The sequence below is a fragment of the Chrysochloris asiatica genome, unplaced genomic scaffold (genome assembly GCF_000296735.1).
Source record: "Chrysochloris asiatica unplaced genomic scaffold, ChrAsi1.0 scaffold00568, whole genome shotgun sequence".
NCBI classification, from domain to species: Eukaryota; Metazoa; Chordata; class Mammalia; order Afrosoricida; family Chrysochloridae; genus Chrysochloris; species Chrysochloris asiatica.
In genome coordinates this window covers 320,237-333,912 of record NW_006409086.1, presented here as the reverse complement: position 1 = coordinate 333,912, position 13,676 = coordinate 320,237, and the positions used below count along the sequence as shown (strand labels likewise).

The window sequence follows — 13,676 nt, the reverse complement described above, 5'->3', positions numbered from 1 at the left end:
TTGTTTAAAGTTAAATATATATTTATTGTTATCAAATAGCTGATCATTTGCATCTTTGTTATTAAAAAATTCAGGCAGAAATAATTGTTGAATTCAATTTTATGCTTTTTGAAACTCTATCAGGGTGACATTGTTCTCATCTAACCTGTTGATTTGATGAATCAAATAAAAATAATATTTATTTCACCACAAACTACTATTATGTTTTATACTTGGATTCAACGGAATAGTATTTGATTAGAATTATTGTATTTTTTAAGAGGACAGTCAGGTTTGAATGAGAATTATTTTAGCTTGGTAAATGCTCTGGCACATTTTCATATTATTCTGTTGTTGTTAAGTGCCGTCTAGTCACTTCTGACTCATAGTGACGTTGTATAGAGTTTCCTAGGAGTGATTGGTGAGTTTGAACCGCCCACCTTTAGTTGAAACTGACCTTGAGGTCCAGCACACATTATCCTGTAGCACCACACTAGAACTCCATTGTGCACTCAAGAAAAATGCATAAAACATGGGATTATTTTTAACGATAAAGTTTGGAATATATTAAGTAAAAGCCATCTGGGCCTGTGGCTCTTTTGAAGACAATTTTTCCATACTATATAGATTTTTTGTTTTTGTTTTTTTACACATCTAATGTCTCATTTTCATTTGGTTAAATTTTCCTTGAAAATTAAACAAAATCCTGCCACACAAGATAATTGCTGTAAAGTTTTAGCTTTTTCTTATAATTTTTCTCCTTGCTATCTGTGCTATTTATAAATAGTTTTCTTTTTTTATTGCCTATATTCTACAGAGTTATGTCAACTTTTTGTGGCCTTTTAAAATCACTGCAGTCTAGATTTATTCCTTGATTTTGTTTAATCCATTTTCCAAACCCATTAATTTATATTTTTGTTTAAATATTTCATTTATCTGTCTTTTCTTACAGTAGACTTTATCTTTCTTGGATTTGGGTACTAATAAACATGCACATTTTCTTGTTTATTAATGTATTTAAGGATAGGACTTTTATTTTGACTATTGCACTGGTAGTATTTTATTAGTTTAGTTTCTGGTGTTCCCATTTTAATACTATTTTACATGCAATTTTGTTGACATAGCATTTTTTAACCCAAGTTTTATTTTTAAAAAACATTATAAGTAGATGAGAGTTAACATAAACCCTTTCGTGTTGAGTCAGTTCCAACTCAGGAAACTATGACAGATTAGAACTGCCCCAGAAGGTTTCCTAGGCTCTAATTTTCATACAAGTAGATATCAGCTGTTTTCTCTCACTGAACTGATGAGTTTGAACCCTTAGGTTAGTAGCCAAAGGCTTTCACTATTTCGCTTCACCTATAATAAATCCCTCCTTTGATTTTCAATTTCTTTCTTTTAGGGACTCCTAAAGTTAGATGCCTACTCTTATGAAATGATCATCATATATCTATTCTAATTATTTTATTGTTACATTGCTCTATTTTGTGTAAGACTGACAGACTTTGAGAAATCAAGTGGCCAAAATCAGGAGCCTCTACTTTAGAACAAAAAGACTTGTGTTTAGGCAAGCTCAAGAATTTGGCATTCACCTTATTTTACCCTGGGTAGTAGGAGGAATCCTGGTGTGGTGCCCTGGGCTAATGCATCGGACTGTAAAGTTGTTTGAACTGCAAGATCGGTGGCTCAAACTCACTAGCTGCTCCTTAGAAACTCTCTACAGGGTCACTATGGGTCGGAATCAACTTGATGCACTTAACAACAAGTGGGAGGAGGTAGGGACAAATTAGAAAACACAAAGAACTACAATCTTTTCAATTTTGTGGCATAACATTGTATTCACTATGCCCAAATTATAGATATTTTCCCAATATCTTTTTCACAGCTGCCTTCACTTCCTTGTTTTTTAGGCTGTAAATCAGTGGATTCATCAGGGGTGTGACCACACTGTACTGCAAAGATAAGAGCAAATCCAGGGAGGAACCAGATGGAGGCATGAGATAGCAAAGAAAACCTGAACCAAAGAAGAGGACCACTGCAATAAGGTGAGAGGAGCAAGTGTTGAAGGCCTTGCTTCTGCCTGTGGTGGAACTGATGCTCAAGATGGTGGCGATAATACGGGCATAGGATAAGAAGATTGGGATGAAGGTCCCAAGACCATGCAGTAAGCTGGCACCAAGAAGAATATTGATATGGATGGAGATATCAGAGCAGGACAAGGGGAAGAGAGCAGGCAGCTCACAGGTGAAGTGGTGTATAGTTTGGGCCTCACAAAAGTCCATATTAATACCTAAAAGCACAATCACAGCTGCATTGAGAGAGGCCAGGCCCCAGGAGACCAACACAAGTTTTGCACAGAGTTGGTTGCTCATCACCTGGCCATAGAGCAGTGGGTGACAGATGGCAGCATAGCGGTCATAAGCCATCACTGAAAGCAGGCAGGCTTCAGTTCCTGAACTGAAGAACACAAAGAAGACCTGAGTCAGGCAACCCTCTACTGAAATGGTTTTCTTCTCAGACAGGAGATCCTTCAGTAGCTTGGGTAGAGTGACAGAAGAGAAACAAAGGTCCACGAAGGACAGATTGCTCAGGAAGAAGTACATGGGAGTATGGAGGCGGGAATCTGCCTTGATTACCAGCAGCAGCATCAGGTTCCCCATCGTGGTCAGGAGATAAATCACCAGGAAGAGTACAAATAGCAGAGTCTCAATGTGGGGGTCAGAAGACAGCCCAATGAAAATAAACTCAGTGATGGTGCTGTGGTTCCTCAAGGCCATGATAGAGGCTGTTTCCTTGGAGCAAAATAGGAAGAGGGGTGAGATCTCCACTGATGGCTTTGTTTCCTCAAGTCATCATCCCATTGCCTCATACAGGCATCCCTGCACCACCTGGACACAGTACTCAATATCTCACTGCCCCACTATTTCAGTAAGAATTTAAATTATTTTTTGTTAATCATTAATCTTAGATCTCTGGAGTAAAAACACTGGACTGCAAACCACAAGGTTAGTGGTTCGAGTTCATCAGTCCCTCCACTAGAGAAAAATAAGGCTTTCTGCTCCTGCAAAGATTAACAACAATAGAAATGCTATTCAGGATTACTATGAGTCGGAACCAACTCAGTGGCACTTGGCAACAACAAAAACAACAACAATCTTAGATTATTATGTTTAAAAAATCATTTTAGCACATACATGCCTCAATTGCTCTGAACCTTTTTCCTCTCTTCATTTTTCAATAATTGTGCTCTGCTCAAAATAACATAGGGTTTCTACTTCCTACACAGCACCTTAAATTTTAATAGGAATTTTGATATATTTAGCATCTTTTCAAACGCTATTTCTATTTGTCCTCCACAAAATCTGGGAAGTGTTTCAGGCAGAGATTCTAGTCCACATTTTATTTCTGTGAAATCTGATATTCAGAAAGATTTTATAATGCCATACTGACAACAAGTAGAATACGGAAATTAATTCATTGTATTTTTTTTTTTTTTTACCCTTTATGTAATCATGTGAATTATTTAATGTCTCTTCTAGCCATAGTCTTTGTAAATTTCCACCAAACAACTTATTCCTGATGGGTCTGTGTGAGAGAAGGTCGGGGAATTTGCTGATAGAATATATGGTTAAATTGGGAGTGATCATTAACAGGTCAATTTGTGAAAACATGGAACTCGAATAACATTGGTATAAAATAAGCCATCTCAGAAGCAGGAGGGGGAATCTCATTACCATCAAATAAGAAGAGCTGAGTGTGGAGCTCATCCTTTGGACCTTGAGATCTCTGTGCATTGAACCTCATCAATCCAGGGACAGAAAGCTGTGGCACTGAAGGAATGACAGAGGAGCAACAGCAGCAGAACCAAGATCCAGAACATGAGACAGAATGGTGAGCTTCCCAGCCCTTGGAGGAAATAAAGCTGAGTGACTTTGGGCAGGAGGCTGGCTTGCAGAGTGGGGTGCCTCCAGGCACTTTATTAGGGAAGCTAGGTTTGCTGAGCCATGGGAGCTAGAGTCAAGTGCCTTTATGCTGTGGCATATGGTAGAGTGGTGTATTCTTTGGGCATTTATCAGAAACCCTGAAAGAGCTTTGAATCATTGCCAGAGCAGGGCAGAGGCCAGCATAAGAGGCCGAGGGCCAGCGAGAGGCCTGCATATGGGCATGACAGATGAGAAGCTGTTCTGATGGCAAGAAACTGTCCCTGAACATTTCTGACCCAGAATTGTAACTTGTTGATTTCCCTAGTAAACTCAGTAATTGAGAATATGGTTTCTGAGTTAATGTGTGACCATTGCAATGAATCATTAAACCCAGCTGAGTAGAGAGTGCTGTGGGAGGATGGTTGTATCATTTTTTTTTCACTTTTTAATTCTTATCTCAGGTCCGCAGGAATAAAGATCATTTATATATATATATTTTTACTTTGGCTTTCAGAATTTTTCCTCATCTTCTCTTAACCTACCTTCAGTCTTTTATCTGTTCTGGTATCAGACAGGCTATTTGTTTCTGTGCCTTTGCTCTTACTGTTTTCTACTTCTAATCTTCTCCATTCTAAATCTCATGGGCCTTACAGCCTCATCTTAAATCCAGATACTTCCTCATCAAGACAAGCTTGAATTCTGATACTATTAACAACTCATCAGCCAAACAGAAGTCCATCTTAAACCTAAGTCTTGGTTACCTGTGAGCGTGGAAAACAGAGAAGTGTTCAAATTCATGTGCCTGCGAAACTTCAACTTAGGCTCAGTGGTGGTGAAGAGTAACAAGTGGAGAGTTTACTTTCGAGGATTCTGCATGGATAAAATTGTGAATACTGTTGAAAGCAAACATCATATCTGGAATCTATACAAATAACATGAAATGATAAACTAGATCCATTCTCTTCAAGGATTTGGATAGTTTCAAGTATATTTGGACAGAATCTTCCTGCAAATGGCATTCATTTGTCTATTTTCACTCACTAGATAGAGATAATTGACTACAGTGTCTTAGTGGGTTTGGAGCCTCTCCTTAAGAACAAAGGAGCATTTCTGGAGGATCTTTTCCTCTGTTTCTGTAAAATCCAAATTTTGTGTGAATGATGGCTGAAGCTCATTGTAACATGCTACCTTGAGAGCATCACTAAAGAAGGGACTCATTGTCCCTCACTAACCGAAATGGCAGTTCAAATTAATGTCAGAGATTTATTAATGATTAAGGAAAAAAAGGCATTTTAATTCAATCCTAGGTAAATTAACCAGGAAGAAAAATCTAAGTGCTCTTCCACTACTTAGAGTGGAAGACATTGCCCTTATTCCTAGTGATGTATCTATCAGAGACTGTTTTAGACATGGTGAGGACAGGAGAAGATTAACAGTAATGAATAAAGATTTGAAGAAAACAGAAGAATTCTTAACAAATCTTAACAAATGATTGCTTCAAGATATTTCTGAAATAAATAACTGAATGAGATATGTGGAAGATCAGCCTGGTCAAGGAGGCTTGAAGGGCTGTGGAGGCTGGAGGGAAATATTCAGACCCTAGGCGCCAGAGTGTGTGGTTCTGTAGGATAACACTGAACTGCGAACCACAAAGTCATCGGTTCCAGTTCAACAGCTGCTCCTGAGAAGAAAGATGAGGCTTTCTCCTCCTGCAAAGATTTACAGCCTCAGAAACCCTGCACAGGGTCTTTATGAGTTGGAAGCAATTTGACAGCTCTTAACAATTTAACATTTGCCAAAAAGATGTTTGCTTGTGCTTTATTAATTATGTAAAGGCTTTATACTATGTAGATCATGACAAACTAAGGACAACATTGCCAAAAATGGGTATTCCAGAACTCTTAATTATGCACACGAGAAGCTTGTATGTACATAGACCAAGAGGCAGTTTTTAGAACAGAACAAGGGGGTACTGAACTGTTGAAAATCAGGAGGGGTGTGCATCAGAGTTGTGTCCTTCCACTATACTGTTCAATTTGTATGAGGAGCAAATAATTCAAGAGGCTGGGTTATATGAAGAAGAACGTGGCATAAAGATTTGAGAAATATTCATTAACAACCTTCAAGAAGACTTGAAATACTTACTGATGAAGATGAAATAATACAACCTTCATTATGAGTTGAATCTCATAACAACCTCAAAACAAATCCTCACAATTGAACCAATAGATAACATCATGATAAATAGAGAAAAGATTGAAGTTGTTAAGGACTTCATTTTGCCTGGATCCACAATAAACATTCATGGAAGCAGCAGTCAAAACATCAAATGTCATATTGCATTAAGCAGATTTGCTGCACAAGATCTCTTTAAAGTGTTCAAGTGTCAAGATGTCAGTTTGAGGACTAAGGTGTGTCTGACCACAGCCATGGTATTTTCAATGTCTCCTTGCGTATGAGAGTTGAACAGTGAATAGGATGGGCAGTAGAAGAATCGATGCATGTTTACTGTGGTGTTGAAGAGGAATATTGAAAGTACCATGGATTGCCAGAAAAACAAACACAACTGTGTTAGCAGAAGTGCAGAAGTTTTCTAAAGAATACTCTTTAGAAGCTAGGATAGCCAGACTTCATCTCGTATACTTCAGACATGTTATCAGGTGGGCTCAATTTCTGGAGGATCATTGAAAAAGAGAAAAGTCTCTAACGAGATGGACTGACACACTGGTAGCAGCAATGGGCTCAAATGTAACAACAATTGTGAGGAGGGCACAGGACCGGGCAGTGCAAAAGATCACCGCGAGTCAGAATCAACTCGACTGCACCTAACCGTGACAATAACAGGTGCATGGGGAAAAATCAGAATCAAAGAGGAGGATATCAGTGCTGGAAGTAGAAAGGGATCAAAGATCAACTTCATTCTCTTGGAATTGTTCTGAGAGCTGCTCCCTCGCACCATTCACGTTGTCTCAGTGGTTACTAAATCTGAGGATGGTTAATTAACAGACAAACTTCATGACTGTTCTCATAACTAGATTTCTGGGGAAGTAGTGATAAAAATAGTTCCAACAGTCCGATGTGAATCACTGATCTCCTCATTTCATTCCAGATCTAAACTTTCTGAATCTTTTTGGGATCCAGAAAAATGGAAGAATGTATGGTCAGACTGTAAGGTGACACAGTGTTAGGCAGGGGGAAAAAGATCATTCTGAAAAACTGGTTAAGGCAGATGAGACACGGCATCTAGGGTAAAAGAGACAGCAGGATCTCATTCAGGGGAAGAGTCTCCAACTCTAAGAAGAAGGATGGGTGGAGCAGGAGCCTCAGTTCTAGTATAAATTGAATGGATGATTTAGTGGCAGAAGGTATAGGTGGAGAAGAGAACAGATAGCACAATAAAGTCACTGAATTGTACATGTGCAGAAATAGAAATGACAAATGTTTTATTTCATATATGTTTACCACAGCAAAAAATAATGAGAGAGAGAGAGAACAGAAAAGCTGGAGTAGATGATCAGTTTCTGAGTCAACATTCTGTTAACATTCTGATAACATTACTAGTCAGGAGAAAACACAAGCACAGAGAAATTTCCAAGAAGAATAATTGGGAAATATCAGAGATATTAAAGATATTACCATGCTTTTTTGCCTTTCCTAGAGGAGTGAGCACCCACATGTTCTGGTTTTCTCAATGGGTGGATACATTCTAGGTAAAGTTTCCTCATAAGAGAACTTGCGTCCCAGGAGTCTGGTTCTCAACACAGTAGACGGCTTTTCTGTCAGTGATGGCTGAGAATTTAAACAGTCCAAGCTCTAGAAACACTTAAAATGCCACAGAATCAGGATTATTCTCCTCAGTACCTTAATCTAGAATGGCATTATTCTTCAATGGAATGGAATAAAGGAATCATTTCTCTAAAGAAGCCCCTTTTTTTTAACAACTGGAATGTATTTCATTAAAATTTTCTTACTGTACTCAGATCCAGTAATCTGCCATTTCTTAATGTATTTCCTCTGTGAATCTGAATACTACTCTAAGAACATCTCTTATAGAAAGAGTACTGTAGCCCAGAGGAAGCTGAGCCAATGCCCTGTATTCCCCGAAGTCTCAGCCTGAAGTCAAGCTCTGGACTCACTAATTACACGGTTACTAGTTAACAAGAAAAGTAAACATTATGAGACACTGGAGAGTATATGAAGTTTCTGAATTAAAACAATTACCTAAAATCAATAAAATGAGATCTCTTATTATGCTGAAGAGGTCTTAAAAGTGGAGAGAAGAAAGGAATTAAAAATTATTCCACTGGAAAAAAGTCATTTTCATTCTGGCTGCATTAGGCTGAGAATGCTTTTTTAAAAGAAATTCTCAAGGGACCTGAGATGTGTCCCATAACTTAGGTCCAAATTATTTTCCTTTGTACATATGACTTTTCCTTCTATATTCACATCAGAATTATCCAAAATTACAATTAAATGGGACTGTGTGCCATGAACCACCAGTCTGTCAATTTGTCATGCTGTGGTGACTTGTGTGCTGTGATGCTGGAAGCTATGCCACTGATATATATATTTTTTTTCTTAAATGTTTTATTGTGAATTATGTGATAGTTTACATGGGAGAACATTAGTTTTACATTCATTCTATCATATATTGTCTCTCATTGCTATGGTTACAATCCCCTCCATGCAATCCTTCCCCCGTACCCCCCAGGTCTTCAGCACACAGTCGCTCTCCCTCTCTGGATCTAAAGTCTCCAGCTGCTCCATCGCTCCACGTCATCATCTCTGGCTCCATTTCAGGCATCACTGCTTCTCTGGGTAGGGTCCCGCTCTCTGCTCTTCTCCCTTGATGGTCCTAGGGACCTCCGGTCCTAGACTGAAAAGTTAATCACTACCCTCCTTGCTATAAAATGTCTACCTTTACATTTCCTACCCTCACAATCAGTCCTGATAACAATTATTCACTATTGTATCACAAGAGACCCGTCTGCATTTCATTGCATCAGCCCTGCCTATTCAGATTGAACACTACTCACTGGAGATTCTACCTTCCTCCAGGCCCTCTGGATCTAGGTTCCCTCTTGAAAGCTTGTAAGCCAGTCACTTCTTGCCTTTGTAGCCACCTGCCCTCCATTTTGGGTAGCCAATGTCCAAGTTGCCCATCCCTGTCTACTCTGTGTGTGGAGGGGATGGGAATGATTCTTGCTGTAAGGACTTGTTCCCTCTTTTGAGCTACTGCTTCCATAAGTGTAGGTCAAGTTCATCAAATAGTATGAGAATATTTTTTTTTTCCCTCTTCTTTTTACTTCTGGTTGAGCTCTGATCATCTAGTCACTGAAGCCAGGATAAGTGGGTATTATCTGCAAGTGGGGTGTTCTTATGCATATGCCCTCTCTTCTTATTAGCTGGACGCTTCACTCTCCACTCTAGTCCTCTGTGCCACTGATATTTTAAATACTAGCTGGGTCACCCAGGGTGGACAGGTTTCAACTGAGCTCCCAGACTAAGATAGACTAGGAAGAAGGAGAGACAGACTACTTTTGAATGTTTAGCCACTGAAAACCTTATGAATAACAGTTGGACACTGTCAGATTTTTGTTGTTATTAGGTGCCATCGAGGTGGTACAAACTCATAGCAACCCTATGCACAACAGAACAAAATACTGTCTGGTCCTGTGACAGCCTCACAATCGTTGTAACACTTGAGACATCTTCCTGCTGCCATGGTGACAATCCATCTCATTGGGGGTCTTCCTCCTTTTTGCTGAGCCTCCTTTTTGCCAAGCATTATGTTCTTCTTTAGGGGCTGGTCCCTATTGATAAAATGTCTGAAGTATGACAAACAAAGTCTCGCCATTTTGGCTTCTAAGGAGCACTGCAGCTGTACTTCTTCCAACAAAGACCTGTTTGTTCTGGCAGTCCATTGTACTTTTAATATTCTTCTCCATCACCATAACTCAAATACGTCAATTCTTCTGTGGTCTTCCTTACTTATGGTTCAACTTTCACATTGACACTATTGAAAATACCATGGCTTGGGTCAGGTGCACCTTAGTCCTCAAATTGCCATCTTTTCTCTTGAACACTTCAAAGAGGTCTTGTGCAATAGATTTTACTATTGCAGAGCGTAGTTTGACTTCTTGACTGATGCTTCTATGAGTGTTCATAGTGGATCCAAGCAAAATGAAGCTTTTGAGAACTTCAATCCTTTCTCCAGTTACCATGATGTAATTTATTAGTCCAGTGGTGAGGATTTTTGTTTTCTTTACATTGAGGAACAGCCCATATAAAGGCTGTGGTCTTTGATCTCCTTCAGTATTTTAAGTCATCTTTACTTTCAGCAAGCAGGTCAAATCATCTGCATATCTCAGGTTGTTAATGTGGTGTCTGTCCACCATGGATGACCTTGCTGGTATTTAAAATACCAGTGGCACAGCTTCCAATATCACAGCAAAACACAAACCACCAAAGTACAAAAAACTGATAGACAAGTGGTGGTCCATGGGTATATGACAGTGCATGAATGAAGGAAAATTGGAAGTTGTCAAAAAGAGATGGAATGTATAAACATCAATATGCTAGGCATTAGTGAGTTGAAATGGACTGGTGTTGGTCACTTTGAATTAGACAATTACATGGTCTCTGTGTTGGGAATGACAAATAGAAGATAAATGGTGTCACATTCATCATCAAAAGAACATATCAAGATCTATCTTAAAGTACAATGTTGTCTGTGATAGGATACTATCCATACGCCTACAAGGAAGACCAATTAATACAACTATTATTCAATTATATACAATAACCACTAAAGCCAGTGATGATGAAATTGAAGAATTCTACCAAATTCTTCAATCTGAAATTGCAATTAAAATGTATTGATAATTATTGACAATTGAAATGCAAAAAATTGGAAACAAAATGGAAGGATCAGTACTTGGAAAACATGACATTGGTGATAGAAATGATGATGAGATCACATGATAAAATTTTGCAATGCCATGACTTATTCATTGCAAATACCTTCTTAAAACAACACAAAATATGACTATACACACGTACCTCATCAGATGGAATACACAGAAATCAAATTGACTACATCTGCGGAAAGAGATGGTGAAAAATCTCCATATCATCACCAAAACAAGGCCAGGGGCAGATTGTGGAACAACTGCTCATGTGAAAGTTCAGGCTAAAGATGAAGAAAATTAAAACAAGTTCATGAGAGTCAAAATATAATCTTGAACATATCCCACCTGAATTTAGAGATCATATGAAGAACAGATTTGATGCATTAGACACTAATAACTGAAGACTAGAAGAGTTGTGGGATGGCACCAAGAATATCATACATGAAGTAAACAAAAGGTCATTAAGAAAACAAGAAACAAACAACAAAAAAGACCAAAATGGGTGTCAGAAGAGACTCTGAAACTTGCTCTCCAGTGTAGAAATGCTAAAGCAAATGGAAGAAATGAGTAGGTAAAACAGCTGAAAAGAACATTTGAAAGGGCAGCTTGAGAAGACAAAGTCAAATATTATTACAAAATGTGCAAAGACCTGGTGTTAGAAAACCAAAGGGACGAATATACTCAGCAATCCTCTAGCTGAGGAAGCTGTAGAAAAAAAATCAAGACTTGACTTGCAATATTGAAGGATTCTATGGAAAAAATATTGAATGATGTAGAAACCACAAAAAGAAGATGGAAGGAATACACAAAGTCATATCAAAAAGAAATGATCGATGCTTAACCATTTCAAGAGGTAGCATATAGTCAAGAGTCAATGATAATGAAGGACGAAGTTCAAGGTGCATTGAAGGCCAATTGCCTGGAAGAGATCCATATTTGTGCCCATTCCAAAGAGAGGTGACTGAATGGAATGTGGGGAATCATCGGGCAATGTCATTAATATCACATGCAAGTAAAATTTTGCTAACAGTTGCAATAGTAATTGACAGGGAACAGCTAGAGTTTCAAGCTGGATTCAGACAAGGATGTGGAATAAGGGATATTATTGTTGATATCAGATAGATCTGAAAGCTGAGAATACCAGAAAGACATTTACATGTGCTTTATTGACTACATAGAAGCTTTTGATTCTGTTGTTCATGACAAGCTGTGGACAACATTGTGGAGAATGAGTGTTCTGGCACACTTAATTGTGCTCATGAGGAGCCTGTACATTGAACAAGAGGCAGTTGTTTGAACAGAACAATGGAGCACTGAATGATTTAAAATTAGGAAATGTGTGCATCAGGGTTGTATTGTTTCATCATACTTATTCAACCTGTATGGTGAGCACATAATCTGAGAAGCTGGATTATATGAAGAACATGGCATCAGAATTGGAGGAGGACTCATTAACAACCTGTGATATGCAGATTATACAATCTTGCTTGATGAAAGTGAAGACAACTTAAAGTACTTACTGATGAAGATCAAAGACCATAGCTTTCAGTATGGGCTTCACCTCAGTGTAAAGAAAACAAAAATCCACACCACTGGATCAATAATAACATAAAAATAAATGGAGAAACGATTGAATTTGTCATAAACTTCATTTTTCTTGGATCAACCATCAACACTCATGGAAGCAACAGTCAGCAAATCAAATGATGTATCGCATTAGGCAAATCTGCTGAACAAGACCTCTTTAAAATATTCAAGAGTAAGGATGTCTGAGGACTAAGGTCCACCTGACTTAAGCCATTGTATTTTCAACAACCTTATATGCATGTGAAAGTTGGACAATGAATAAGGAAAACCATAGAAGAATAGATGCATTTGAGTTATGCTGTTGGAGGATAAAATTAAAAATGCCATGTGCTTTATTGACTACATAAAAGCTTTTGATGGACTGCCAAAAGAGTAAACAAATTTATGAGGGAAGAAGTATAAAGTATAGCCAGATTTCTTGGAAGCTAGGATGGCCAGACCTCATCTCTCATACTTTGCACATGTTATCAGAGGGATCTGTCCCTGGAGAAGGACATTTTATTTGATAAAGTGGAGGGTCAGCAAAAAAAGAGGAAGACCCAAAATGAGATGAATTGGCACAGTGGCAGCAACAATGGGCTCAAGTGTAACAACAATTGTGAGGTTGGTGCAGGACTGGACAGTGTTTTGTTCTGTTGTGCATAGGCTTGTTATGAGTCAGCAACACCTCTATGGCACTTAACAACAACTTTATATATAAAGGAAAGAGATCTTGGATAAGCAAATCATTGCTTAATAAGAAGAACAATGTTGGAGGCCTGATCTCAAAATTTACAATAGAGCCACAGTAGTCAAAACAGCCTGGTATGAGTATGAGGAAAGACTCACACATTATTGGAACAGAATTGAGAACTCAAAAGCAAATCCAGCCACATAAGGTCAACTGATCTTTGACAAAGAGCCAAAACACATTATATGGGAAAGAGATAGTCTCTTCAACAAATAGTACTGGCAAAACTGGAAATCCATTTGTAGAAGAATGAAACAAGACTCATATCTCACACCAGACACAAAAACAAACTCAATGTGGATTAAAGACTTAAATGTAAAACAAACCATAAAGACCATCAATTAAAAAAAAAGTAAGGACAAACTTTGGGCTCTACTACAAAGAGTAAATACACTTATTTTTGCAATAACATATGAGACAAAGGATTATCCTTTAAAATTTATAAAAAACTCCCAGGCGACATCAAGGCAAGTGGTTGGGTCCCCTCAGTGTAAACCCCCTTCCAAAACTAAGACTCAATGGGAATACACACTCTGATTGGTGACC

The 13,676-nt window shown here is 38.3% G+C and overlaps 1 protein-coding gene across 1 annotated transcript; it reads right to left on the bottom strand.

Moving 5' to 3' along the window:
* Window positions 1-1,832: 1,832 nt before the first annotated feature.
* Window positions 1,833-2,756, bottom strand: LOC102818384 (olfactory receptor 8S1-like). Its single transcript, XM_006877717.1, has one exon. It carries the CDS (start codon window positions 2,754-2,756, stop codon window positions 1,833-1,835), a length of 924 nt encoding a protein of 307 aa, XP_006877779.1.
* Between the last annotated feature and the right edge of the window lie 10,920 nt (window positions 2,757-13,676).